At 35.3% G+C, this 13,319-nt stretch overlaps 1 protein-coding gene across 1 annotated transcript; it reads left to right on the forward strand.

Moving 5' to 3' along the window:
• The first annotated feature begins 5,282 nt into the window (after window positions 1–5,282).
• On the forward strand, window positions 5,283–8,626 carry LOC6033059 (leucine-rich PPR motif-containing protein, mitochondrial). The gene is made up of 2 exons (XM_001843509.2): window positions 5,283–5,614; window positions 5,671–8,626. Exons 1-2 carry the CDS (start codon window positions 5,407–5,409, stop codon window positions 8,553–8,555), a joined length of 3,093 nt encoding a protein of 1,030 aa, XP_001843561.2. The 5' UTR covers window positions 5,283–5,406; the 3' UTR covers window positions 8,556–8,626.
• Window positions 8,627–13,319: the final 4,693 nt, after the last annotated feature.

A 13,319-nucleotide genomic window follows, 5' to 3' on the forward strand; every position in this document is an offset into this window, starting at 1 on the left:
AGGTTGATTTCTCGAAAACAGTGTACTGTTTCTACATTCTTTTGAAATCAATTTGTAGATCTGCACAAGACGTATAAATTGCTTTAAAAAGATTGCAAAAATGTTGCGTCGTTTCAGAGAAATTGACAAATTAGAAAAACGCAACGCCTCACGTCAAAAGAGGTTTGAATGTAGTTACTTATTTATACAAAACATATAAGAAATGTTTGTTGACCCCTAAAAAAACGACATTTTTAAAAACATAAGCAAAGTCACATAAAACAAGTCAAACTTCCAACCTTAAAATTTTCTAAAATATTAAGAGTTTTTCTTTCCAATGCTTTTTAAAGATCAAAAATTGGTTGAAAATGGATTTTTGGATTAGAGGCGGGGTTATGTTGTAGAGGATAAAAAGAGGTTTTCCCAGTGTTGCTCAATAAGTTCTCGAACACTAATGTAAAATATTTTAAGGACGTTATTTCCAACGTCCTTGATAATTTTGATTTTTTTAACATTGATTTTTAAAAATAGGAAGTTCAATTTTCCCGTGTTTAAAATATCCCGGTTAATTTTTAAACAGATATAAAATCTATGTTTTTCATTATATTTGTAAGGTTATTGAAGCTTAACATCAAAGAATAACTCAATAACATTAATTTATAATAATTTACAGATCAATCGAAACTAGAACAGCAGTTTTTAGATAGCCTAAAAGAAATTTAATATTTTGTTTTCTTCTTCTTTGGTGTGCCTTGGATTTTAAATTAACCGCAATTTTTAATCCATTATGATGTTAATTAAATAAGGCTCTGATATTTACATTTATCCTTTATTTTTTATGTATGATATGACAAAAAAGGCTTGAAATTTTTTGAAAATATTTAAAAAAATAAAAAGAAACGCCAAAAAATAAAATGATACGAGCCAATGTAATTTTTTTGATAAGTTTCGAATTTCTTGTTTTATGTAAAACATACAGTCTGAATAGGTACAGTAGATTTTAGAGCAATATATTTTTAAATCGGAGTACCAATTTTTTGTTCTGTTCCTGTTTTAACCGAAATCAATAAAACAATCATTACGTTATGCAAAAAAAAACAAAAAATGGCTTAAACAATTGTTTAAATCCGTTACATTTGACCTAATTTGCCCAGGCTGATGTTTGATGAAAAATAAATAAATATGATATTTTTTTTAAAATTTATGATCATAAATATACGTAAATATAAAACCAAGTCTTTTTTAAAATAAATAACATTAAATAGAACATATTATTCGAAGCGCATTTGCGAATCTGGCATTTTGTGGATCTGTAAACTAACATTTCAACAATTTTCCCGAATAAACCAAATTAATGCATATATATTCTAAATACATGCTGGACTGCTTTCAAATTCTTATCGATTACTTTGTATATAACTGTTCATTTATTTCCACGACAAAAAATAAAAACATGACAAATTTCATGGAAGTTTCTAAATTTTATGCTGTCATCTGCCTATTCGTCGTGGTCGTGCTATCTTGCCACATGTCGATTATGGGCCAAACTGAGCTCATTTTGGGGCAACTTTTAATGCCTTGCAAAAATAGTAGTTGTTGTCACTCTACATAAGAGAGTAATTGCGATTGAACGTGCTTTTTTGTCACACCCTGCAAGTGCGACAACTGTACAAAGGGAAATTAGTCAGAGGACGTTTTGTCACATGTACTGCCCATTTTATCATAAATGTCCCACCACCTTTGAGTTATTGATGCAAGGTGATAATTAATAAATATTTTGGTGAATTAAAATCCGAGCCGTATTGTTGAACTGATAATGTAAATGATTTGTTTTTGGTAAGGTTTCATCGGCTGGTTTTTACATGTAAAGTTGGTGATAAGTTTAAATACTTTAAGCTTAAAATGGCTCTATTCTCAAGAATGTTTTTGGGCAATTTGATCTGTTTTACCTGAATCATCGCAGAGTTATTGTTGCACTGAATCATCACACGTTGTCCTTGGTCTTTTTTTATTTGTTTTGTATTTACTATTTAAGCTTTTTATAAAGATAGAATTTATTTATGGATAGAATAATGCTTTTCATTCGTAACCTGGCAATATAGAAAAAGTTTATACAGTTTTGAAAGGTATTTTTAAAAGTTGTTTTGATTTTGAGTTTCAATGTATTTGATTAATATTGTTAGCGATCTTCTGCTGTTTTGAAGCATTTCAATCGCGACTGGGATTACCAATTAGGCACCAATAGCACAAGTTGGTATGTTAAATAGGCAAACAACCTCCAGTAGAAGGAATTAAAGCCGAGTTCACAAAACACACGAGCGCCGGATAGCGACGACGGATTCACGATGTTGTTCTCATGCTGGCAAGCAGCAGCTTTGTCACCGTGGCTGTTTTGGCCAACAGCGAAGCAGTTCGATTCGCTGCTGGCCAAAACAGCCACCACAAACAACGAAACGGAATATGAATAAACAATTAGAAGGGGCAGCAAATCGTTTAAAAAGCAACGAGTTACACGCATTGACCTCTGGTTGGGGCACTGAGTCAAGTGCTTTCAGCAACCGGAAACGGACCATTTTCAACGGGCTGCTCGCTGAGTCAGCTGGGTTGCGGAATTTATCGATTTTAGCTTTTATTACCTTATCGTCCACCAGGATCGAGAAGCTGTCGCCATCTTCCGCTTCTTCCATCATTTTTGCGTCGTGGCAGCGGGTCTCAACTCCCACGTAAGCTGCTGGTCAGTCCTTGACCGAGGTCAGAACCACACTCTCCGCCTTCCCGCTACACAACGGGACAACAAAGAAAAATCTTCCTCCCAATGTGATCAGCACAACAAAAACAACAACTTTTCCATCAACTCGACGATGATGATGATGGCGCACTATACGTAAACAAAACACGCACCAAAGCAGGCTTTGGACTCTCGCGGGCCTGGCCTCGACTTTGCTTCCCCCTTTTCTTACGAGGCTCTTCCTCCGAATCTTCACCCCACCTGGTCAAGGAGAGAAAAAAAACACACGATTTTTCCTGCTCACTTTACGCGTGCTTCCACCGGAAATTGCACTCCAAAAACACACCCCGCCGAACGTCCGCACCCGAAACCACCCGCGGGAACCGTTTTCAGCCCGTTCGGACGGAACGCTGCAAGCGAAAAAAAAACGCACTGACTAATCGCGCCCAAGCAGGCCCCACCAAGGAGGAATGATAAGAATTTTTCACCTCCACACAGAGCAGCTGCAGGCGGAGCTTGTTTTTCTTTTTTTGAGAGCTGCGACACGATCACGGAGTGACAGCTGCAATGAGCTCCCCCGTGAGTGTGGTGAGTGACGGCTGCACTGGGGAAAAATAGTGAAAGGCGTAACGGACGTAACGTGACGAAGTGCAACTTGAGAATGGGGTCCTGAAGGCAAACAATTGGGTCCTAAAATAAAGTTTAAATTGGGTCCTAAAATGAAGCTTAGATTGCTGCACCCTTACCAAAAATCATGATTTTTTGAGTTCCAAATCCCACTTTTCATACGATTTTTTGAGTTCAGGTACTACAACTATAAAAATGGTTATATGGGTTGAACTGAAAAAATCGTATGAAAAGTGGGATTTGGAACTCAAAAAATCATGATTTTTGGTAAGGGTGTGATATTATTGTTTACAGCGATAAAGCTTATTTTTCTGAGTAAAATGACCCTTTGTACGGCCACAAAGAGTTGCATTAAAATGAAAAAAAGTGATCAGAAATGGTTTTTAATCGTGTTTTTTACCGTTGTACATAAAAATTGACATAGGGCTTTAGTACCCAATTTGTGATATTATTGCTCATAACGATAAAGCTTATTTTTCTGAGTACAATGACCCTTTGAACGACCGCAAAGGATTTAAAATGGATTTTTAATTGAAGGAGCTTTTTCTGTCAAGAAGGACCGCGAGGTTAATTTTTCAAAATTGATTTAAAAATCCATTTTAAACTCTTTGTGGTCGTACAAAGGGTCATTGTACTCAGAAAAATAAGCTGTATCGCTGTGAAATATAATATCAGCAATCTAAGCTTCATTTTAGGACCCAATTGGTTTTTAGTCGTGTTTTTTATCGTTGTACATAAAAATTGACATAAAAATTGGCTTTAAGGACCCAGATTTGAAGAAGACGATAACATTCAATATTGTCGCTCTGTCACTAAACCGAATCGAGCAATTTCCAATCTCGCCGCACTTTTTTTCTCCGCCTTTTTCCAAGGATCTGAAACGCATGCAGTTTTCTGAAGTCACCGCCAGAGGCGCCTCTATACGTGTGGTTTTTTAAAAGGTCGTATGAAATACATACATAATAAATTTTCCAATTTGTTTAATTAGTTTTCACTATTTTTTGAATATATATTTGAGATAATTACAAGTATTACGTAAATTTCTCCACATTTAGCAATGTGGATAAATATTACAAAGTTTTACTTGGATGGGCTATATATCACAATGCATACCGAGATGCATACACTAAACTAAAAATGAAATAGATTCAATTTCATTGAAACAACATAAATTACGTTTGATTCTTCCTGACTGCTGGTTTAAAATAAATTGCGTTTTTAAAACACTCATTAAATTTCCCTAAACTGCCCCGGATCGCATAAATGTCCCATATGCATTTTAAACACTTTTTAGTTATTGATGCAGTTTGGTTCAAAATCATGTGCCCTTTCAGAAAAGCCTATAACATCTACAGATTGTCAAGGGAAACAGATTGGTCGATGCAAAATAAATCGGCACTTGAAACCAAGGGAATGATGGAAAGAGAGGAATCACAAATCCGTATAAATAATTTCAAGATTTTTTAGGTGTAAACCGAAAACGCGATCAAAAATTAAAATGGAAGAAAAAGGCTTTTAACTGCTTATTGAATTGTCGGTGTACAGGACGCCGCACTGTTTAATCATTTTCTGACGTACATTCAATTTTGCAGTCCAAACCCAGTCATTGAATTGGAAAAATATTTTTTTTTTCAAATTTTCTTTTCTTGATTTGTGTGCACCTACGTCGAAGACCAAGATTGTTTACTTTTTGCTCTTTGGTCTGACAGTCTTGGTCTGACAGATTTGGTCTGTCAGTTTTATCATGGATTTTGGTCTGGTCTAGGCGAGGGATAGGACACAGCACCTTCCTGCTTGAAACGTATGTTTTGCGCTTGCAACACTGCCAGTTTTGCTGCAACGTGTAATCATTTGTGTAATCTTGAACGAGAATCTTTACTTATTTCTCTATGCGTGTACGCCATGTTTATCTCCTCTCCTCTTCTTCATTTACCGTGTACAACTCATCTGACATTTCTCACCAAAATAAAAACAAATCCATGCTCATGTAACAGTTCCGTTCCGCGCACTGCATCGTTCCACACCAAAATTCCCAAGTTTTAAGTGCTTTTGCCGGTCAAATCCAACCGAAAATGTTCCGTGCCTTGTTCGCACGACCCCGCGGCCACTGGCGACCCCTCGCGCTACGCAGCGGCGCCCCGATCCGAGCCCAAACATTCGCATCACCAGCTATAAGCAGTTTTCATGAGAACACGATTAGCCGGCTAGCGCCGGCACCCACCAGCTTCCTTCCGAGCCGACTCTACAGCGTCAAGACCAAACCCGTCCGGGTTAGACAAAGTAAGTTTCGCTTTCTTAAAGTGTGACAAATGGTTTAAGGTTGCTTTATTTTTCAGCAAAAGCCCAAGTCCCGCTGCTGGACGAGCTGAAAGCGGACGCGCTCGCCCACCGCCGGGTTCAGCTGGACAAGCTGAGTCAGCTGCTGGCGGCGGCGGGTCAACCCGAGCCGGGCTCGCACGAGTTTCTGCTCGGGTGCTGCGGCCGGCTGCTGCTCGATCAACCCGTCGAGGTGCGGATGCAGCTGTTTGAGCGATTGTGGGAGGGCGGTGGCGGCGAACCGACGCTGGAGGCGTGGAAGGTGCGGCTGCGGGTTTACGCCGAGAACGGGATTGAGCTGGAGGGGGTTGGGGGATTTTTGGAGGGGGTTAAGGTGGGGAAGGATGCGGAGTTTTACGAGCTGCTGCTGGGGGTTGTTTGTGAGCGGGGGGATGTTCGGAGGATGAGGGAAGTTTTGGGGGTTTGTGAGGCGGAGGGGTACGGGTTGACGGCGCGGTTGGGGGCGTTGTTGATTCGGGGGTACGGTAAGGTGGGGGATTTGGCGGCGGTGGAGACGGTGCTGGACACGATGAGCGCTGGGAATGTGGCGTTGGACGAGGGAGTTTACGGGGAGTTGATTGTAGGGGGGTTGGCGAATGGGCAGACGGAGAAGGCCGTTAAGGGGATAAAGGAGAGGGGTGCGTCGTTGAAGGAGGTTCATCGGATTGAGGCACTGAAGGAGGCACTTTTGAAGAAGGTTGGAGAGGCGACCAAGTTGTTGGTGAAGCTGTTTCCGGAAGATGTTTTGAACGATCCTAGCATCGATCCGGTTTTCCGCAATTTGTGCACGGAACTTTTACAGCTGGAACAGTACGAGACTGTGCGAACTCTGCTGAATGAGCTCCCGGTTCCAAAGTTTAGTCTGAACGAGAACCAGGACAGCTACGGCGTGTCGATCATCTTCGAAATGGTCAAACAGAACGTCCCTTTTCCGGAGTTGATCAAGATGGTCAATTTCCTGATTAAAACTGAACGGAACAGTCGCGCTTTGCACGTGGCTTGCGATTGCGCGGCCAAGTCGCGAATTGAGCTGTACCCGAAGCTGTTGGAAATCCTGCGGGAGCAGGAAGATCTTCGTCCGCACTACTTCTGGCCGCTGATCGCGCAGAGCTTCACCAAACACGGCGAATCCGGCGTCCTGGACGTGCTTAAGCTGATGCAGCGCACCAAAACCGAAGCGGACGCCGAAACGCTGTCCGTGTTTGTCCTGCCAAAACTCTCCGTCACGCTGAAGGACGTCCGGCTCGCGTTGAAGCAGTTTGAAGATCGCGGCATTCGGATAGCAACGCTCATGACTCCGTTCGTGTCCCACCTGCTGTACCAGAACCGGTTTGAGGACGTCAGTCGCGTCACGAAGCTCTACCCGGCCAAGCTGAACACGGAGTCGCTGATTTGGCCGCTTGTTCTGCAGGCAACAGTCAACAAGAGTACCGCCAACTTCAAGAGTATCGCGGAGGTCGTGCGAGCGCTTCAGGACAAGGCACAAGATCCGAAGCACGACCTCGGCGGTCAGCTGTTGATGGAGCTGATCAGCAACAAAAAGTCCAAGCACGATCAAGGATCCATCAAAGCTTTACTCACCCAGTTCGAACGGCACCAGGTCCAGATAAGTCGGGTGTGCGTCAACGTGCTCAAAACTCACTTCGCCAAGAGCAAGCGAATCGACGCCGAAGTGGACCGATTGCTCAAAGTCCTGCAAGACGAAAAGCTGACCCTCCCCTCGAAGGAACTGTTTGACTCGATCATCGTCCACCCGCGGGACATGACCTACGACGAGCTGGAGTGCCACCTCAACGAGCTCGAGGAGAAGAACCTGAACACGCGCGGCGTCCTCCGACGACTGCTGCAGCTGTGCGTGCGCGAGAACCGTCTCGATCGGGCCGTCATCATCAAGGAGAAGTGCGATCAAGCCCGCGTAGAACTCAGCTCAGGCATGCTCGCCTCAGTATTCGATCTACACATCAAGCGGAAAAACGTCGACGAAGCTGGCAAGACGCTGGAACAGATTCGAACCACTTTCCCCGGATTCCTCGTGGACGACCACAAAATCATCGACTACGCAGCACTCCTAGCAGAAAAGGGCTTCCTCTCAAACGCCCGCAAAATCCTCAAACAACGAGCCTCAGCCGGACTCCGCCCAGGCAACGCCAACCGCAACATCTGGAACCTGCTCACCAAGACCGCCCAATGGAGCGCCGCAACCGAACCCACCTCCGACAAAAACCACACCGCCGACCTCCTCAACTTCCTCGTCGACCTTAACTACTGCACCCACGACAACACCCTGCTCGGCCCCGTCATCCGCGAGCACCTCCTCAAAAACCAAACCCAAGCCGCGCTCGCCGAGTTCAAACGAATCGCCACCCAAATGCGACGAACCCCCCTCCAACTCGAAATCTTCACCACCCTCGTCAAACTCACCAACTCAAACGACCCCCAAATCCCACCCGACCAAGCCAAAGCCCTCCTCTCCGACCTCATCGCCATCACCTCGAAAATCCACGGCCCCGTCAACACCAACAACACCCTGATCGTAGCCCTGGCGGACGCCGGAACCGAACCCCAGCTCCGCCGCATCCTCATGAACCCGGAAACGCGCGTCAACCACGAGTACATCCTCACCCAGTGCGAGTTCCTCGTCAACGCCGGCAAACTGAACGTCGTGCTCCGGTTGGCCAAGTGTGCCCGCGGGTTGGCCAACGTGCGCGAGGCGGACTTCCTCGCCGTCATCATGAAGCAGTACGTGAGGGATAACAACTGTGAGGCTGCGGTGGAGTTGTTCAACCGGCTGCAGGCGGACGATGCGGAGTTGAAGATTAGCGGGGATTTTGCGCGGAAGTTGATCGATTTGCTCGAGGTGAACAGCTACGACGTGCCGAGCGAGATTCGGCTGTATGCCAAGTGAGGGTGAGTTTAGGAAGTTAGGTGGAAATAGAATAATGCTAGTCTTAAAGAATAAAGAAAGTTGAAAATTTAGGGACATTTTGGGTTCGAGGAGAACGAAAAAGAAATATTTCCTTTTGACGTCATTTGCTAAAATTACACTCCTTTTCAAAATTTACAAAATTTACAAGGTTTTTAAAATTTCCTAAATTTTATAACATGCTCAAAATTCATAAATATTGCAAAACTTTTATAATTCTTCAAATTTTCAAAATTCTAAAACATCTCAAAATTCTAAAAACTCTCGTAACATTCAAAACTATTAAAATTTAAAAAATTCAAAATTATTAAAATTTGAATTCAAAGTTTCCCAAATTCCCAAATTTTGAAAATTCTTAAAATTCTTAAAATTCTTAAAATTCTTAAAATTCTCAATTTTTTTAAAATTCCTAAAATTCTTAAAGTTCTTAAAATTGTTAAAATTCTTAACATTCTTAAAATTCTTAAAACTCTTAAATTCTTAAAATTCTTCAAATTCTTCAAATTCTTCAAATTCTTCAAATTCTTAAAATTCTTAAAATACTTAAAATTCTTAAAAAAAAATTTAATTCTTAAAATACTTAAAATTCTTGAAATTATTAAAATTTTTAAAACTCTAAAAAATTCTAAAAAATTCTTAAAATTCTTAAAATTCCTAAAATTCTTAAAATTCTTAAAATTCTTTAAATTCATTAAATTCTTTGAATTCTTTAAATTCTTAAAATTCTTAAAATTCTCAAAATTCTTAAAATTCTTAAAATTCTTCAAATTCTTAAAATTCTTAAAATTCTTAAAATTGTTAAAATTCTTAAAACTCTTAAATTCTTAAAATTCTTCAAATTCTTCAAATTCTTCAAATTCTTAAAATTCTTCAAATTCTTCAAATTCTTCAAATTCTTCAAATTCTTCAAATTCTTCAAATTCTTCAAATTCTTAAAATTCTTAAAATTCTTAAAATTGTTAAAATTCTTAAAATTCTTAAAATTCCTAAAATTCTTAAAATTCTTAAAATTCTTAAAATTCTTAAAATTCTTAAAATTCTTAAAATTTTTTAAAATTCTTAAAATTCTTTAAATTCTTTAAATTCTTTAAATTCTTTAAATTCTTTAAATTCTTTAAATTCTTTCAATTCTTTAAATTCTTTAAATTCTTTAAATTCTTTAAATTCTTTAATTTCTTTAAATTCTTTAAATTCTTTAAATTCTTTAAATTCTTTAAATTCTTTAAATTCTTTAAATTCTTTAAATTCTTTAAATTCTTTAAATTCTTTAAATTCTTTAAATTCTTTAAATTCTTTAAATTCTTTAAATTCTTTAAATTCTTTAAATTCTTTAAATTCTTTAAATTCTTTAAATTCTTTAAATTCTTTAAATTCTTTAAATTCTTTAAACTCTTTAAATTCTTTAAATTCTTTAAATTCTTTAAATTCTTTAAATTCTTTAAATTCTTTAAATTCTTTAAATTCTTTAAATTCTTTAAATTCTTTAAATTCTTTAAATTCTTTAAATTCTTTAAATTCTTTAAATTCTTAAAATTCTCAAAATTCTTAAAATTCTTTAAATTCTTAAAATTCTCAAAATTCTTAAAATTCTTAAAATTCTTCAAATTCTTAAAATTCTTAAAATTCTTAAAATTCTTAAAATTCTTAAAATTCTTAAAATTCTTAAAATTGTTAAAATTCTTAAAACTCTTAAATTCTTCAAATTCTTCATATTCTTTAAATTCTTTAAATTCTTTAAATTCTTTAAATTCTTTAAATTCTTAAAATTCTCAAAATTCTTAAAATTCTTAAAATTCTTCAAATTCTTAAAATTCTTAAAATTCTTAAAATTCTTAAAATTCTTAAAATTCTTAAAATTGTTAAAATTCTTAAAACTCTTAAATTCTTCAAATTCTTCAAATTCTTCAAATTCTTAAAATTCTTCAAATTCTTCAAATTCTTCAAATTCTTCAAATTCTTCAAATTCTTAAAATTCTTAAAATTCTTAAAATTTTTAAAATTCTTAAAATTGTTAAAATTCTTTAAATTCTTTAAATTCTTTAAATTCTTTAAATTCTTTAAATTCTTTAAATTCTTTAAATTCTTTAAATTCTTTAAATTCTTAAAATTCTTAAAATTCTTAAAATTCTTAAAATTCTTAAAATTCTTAAAATTCTTAAAATTCTCAAAATTCTTAAAATTCTTAAAATTTTTAAAATTCTTAAAATTCTTAAAATTCTTAAAATTCTTAAAATTCTTAAAATTCTTAAAATTCTTAAAATTTTCTAAAATTCTTAAAATTCTTAAAATTCTTAAAATTCTTAAAATTCTTAAAATTCTTAAAATTCTTAAAATTCTTAAAATTCTTCAAATTCTTAAAATTCTTAAAATTCTTAAAATTCTTAAAATTGTTAAAATTCTTTAAATTCTTTAAATTCTTTAAATTCTTTAAATTCTTTAAATTCTTTAAATTCTTTAAATTCTTTAAATTCTTTAAATTCTTTTAATTCTTTAAATTCTTTAAATTCTTTAAATTCTTTAAATTCTTTAAATTCTTTAAATTCTTTAAATTCTTTAAATTCTTTAAATTCTTTAAATTCTTTAAATTCTTTAAATTCTTTAAATTCTTTAAATTCTTTAAATTCTTTAAATTCTTTAAATTCTTTAAATTCTTTAAATTCTTTAAATTCTTAAAATCAAAATTGTCAAAATTGTCAAAGTTGACAAAATTTTCAAAATTGACAAAATTGACTAAATTGTCAAAATTGACAAAATTGTCAAAATTGTCAAAATTTTAAAAATTATCAAAATTTTCAAAATTGTAAAAATTTTCAAAATTTTCAAAATTGTCAAAATTGCCAAATTGACAAAATTGACAAAATTGACAAAATTGACAAAATTGACAAAATTGACAAAATTGACAAAATTGACAAAATTGACAAAATTGACAAAATTGACAAAATTGACAAAATTGACAAAATTGACAAAATTGACAAAATTGACAAAATTGACAAAATTGACAAAATTGACAAAATTGACAAAATTGACAAAATTGACAAAATTGACAAAATTGACAAAATTGACAAAATTGACAAAATTGACAAAATTGACAAAATTGACAAAATTGACAAAATTGACAATATTGACAAAGTTGACAAAATTGAGAAATTTGACAATATTGAAAAAATTGACAAAATTGACAAAATTGACAAAATTAACAAAATTGACAAAATTGACAAAATTGACAAAATTGACAAAATTGACAAAATTGACAAAATTGACAAAAATGACAAAATTGACAAAATTGACAAAAATGACAAAATTGACAAAATTGACAAAATTGTCAAAATTGTCAAAATTGTCAAAAATGATAAAATTGACAAAATTGACAAAATTGAAAAAAATTACAAATTGACAAAATTGACAAAATTGACAAAATTGACAAAATTGATAAAATTGACAAAATTGACAAAATTGACAAAATTGCCAAAATTGTCAAAATTGACAAAATTGTCAAAATTGTCAAAATTGACAAAATTGACAAAATTGACAAAATTGTCAAAATTGTCAAAATTGTCAAAATTGACAAAATTGTTAAAATTGTCAAAATTGTCAAAATTGTCAAAATTGTCAAAATTGTCAAAATTGTCAAAAATGATAAAATTGACAAAATTGACAAAATTGAAAAAATTGACAAAATTGACAAAATTGACAAAATTGACAAAATTGACAAAATTGACAAAATTGACAAAATTGACAAAATTGACAAAATTGACAAAATTGTCAAAATTGACAAAACTGTTAAAAATGATAAAATTGACAAAATTGACAAAACAGACAAAATTGTCAAAATTGCCAACATTGTTAAAATTTTCAAAATTGCCAAAATTGTTAAAATTGTCAAAATTGTCAAAATCATCAAATTTATCAAAATTGTTAAAATTGCCAACATTGTAAATATTTTAAAAATTGTCAAAATTGCCAAAATTGTCAAAATTGACAAAATTGTCAAAATTGTCAAAATTGACAAAATTGTCAAAATTGTCAAAATTCTCGTAATTATTAAAATAGCTAAAATTCTCAACATTCTTAACACTTCTAAAATTGTCAAAATTGCCAAAAAATCACGATTTTCAAAATTTACCAATTTCTAAAATTTCTCAAACTTCTAAAATTTTCAGTAGATATTATGTAACAAAGCTTGTTTTATCATAGGATTTAACATAGATCTAAATAATTTTTCAGATAACGTCGCGTTTCAACATTCAAATTGAAAAGATTTAAGCACTGCAACAAATGCACGTTGCATCGAGCAAAACCTGTGTCACGCAACACCCAGTCTGCGACAAAACTGTTTGTTTTGATACAACGTGGGAATTAGGCCATTCATAACGGTGATTAATGTCCTTGCGGCCCTGCAGCACTTAGGACCCCCGAAAAGATTTCAGCATTGAGCCATTCATAAACAGCTCATTGTGACTAGTTTCCTAATCACATTATGGAGAAGCTGGACGCTTTTCAAACGAAAGTTTTTTCATACAATCAGAAAAATACCACGCGGTTTTCTCCGCAATGACAGCGTCACGCTGACAGCCAGCCACGCCACCACGACGATGTGTTTTGTTGTTGTTTGTTATGGTTGCGCGTTCTTACCCTCCTTCCCTCCCACCACCACCCTTTTTCCCACCCGTCACTCGCCTACTTCGTTCATTAGTATTCGTGCAACAATTTGATTCGGTTTGAATGCTGGTATTTTGTTGTACAACA

The sequence above is a fragment of the Culex quinquefasciatus genome, chromosome 3 (assembly GCF_015732765.1).
Source record: "Culex quinquefasciatus strain JHB chromosome 3, VPISU_Cqui_1.0_pri_paternal, whole genome shotgun sequence".
Taxonomy (NCBI): Eukaryota; Metazoa; Arthropoda; class Insecta; order Diptera; family Culicidae; genus Culex; species Culex quinquefasciatus.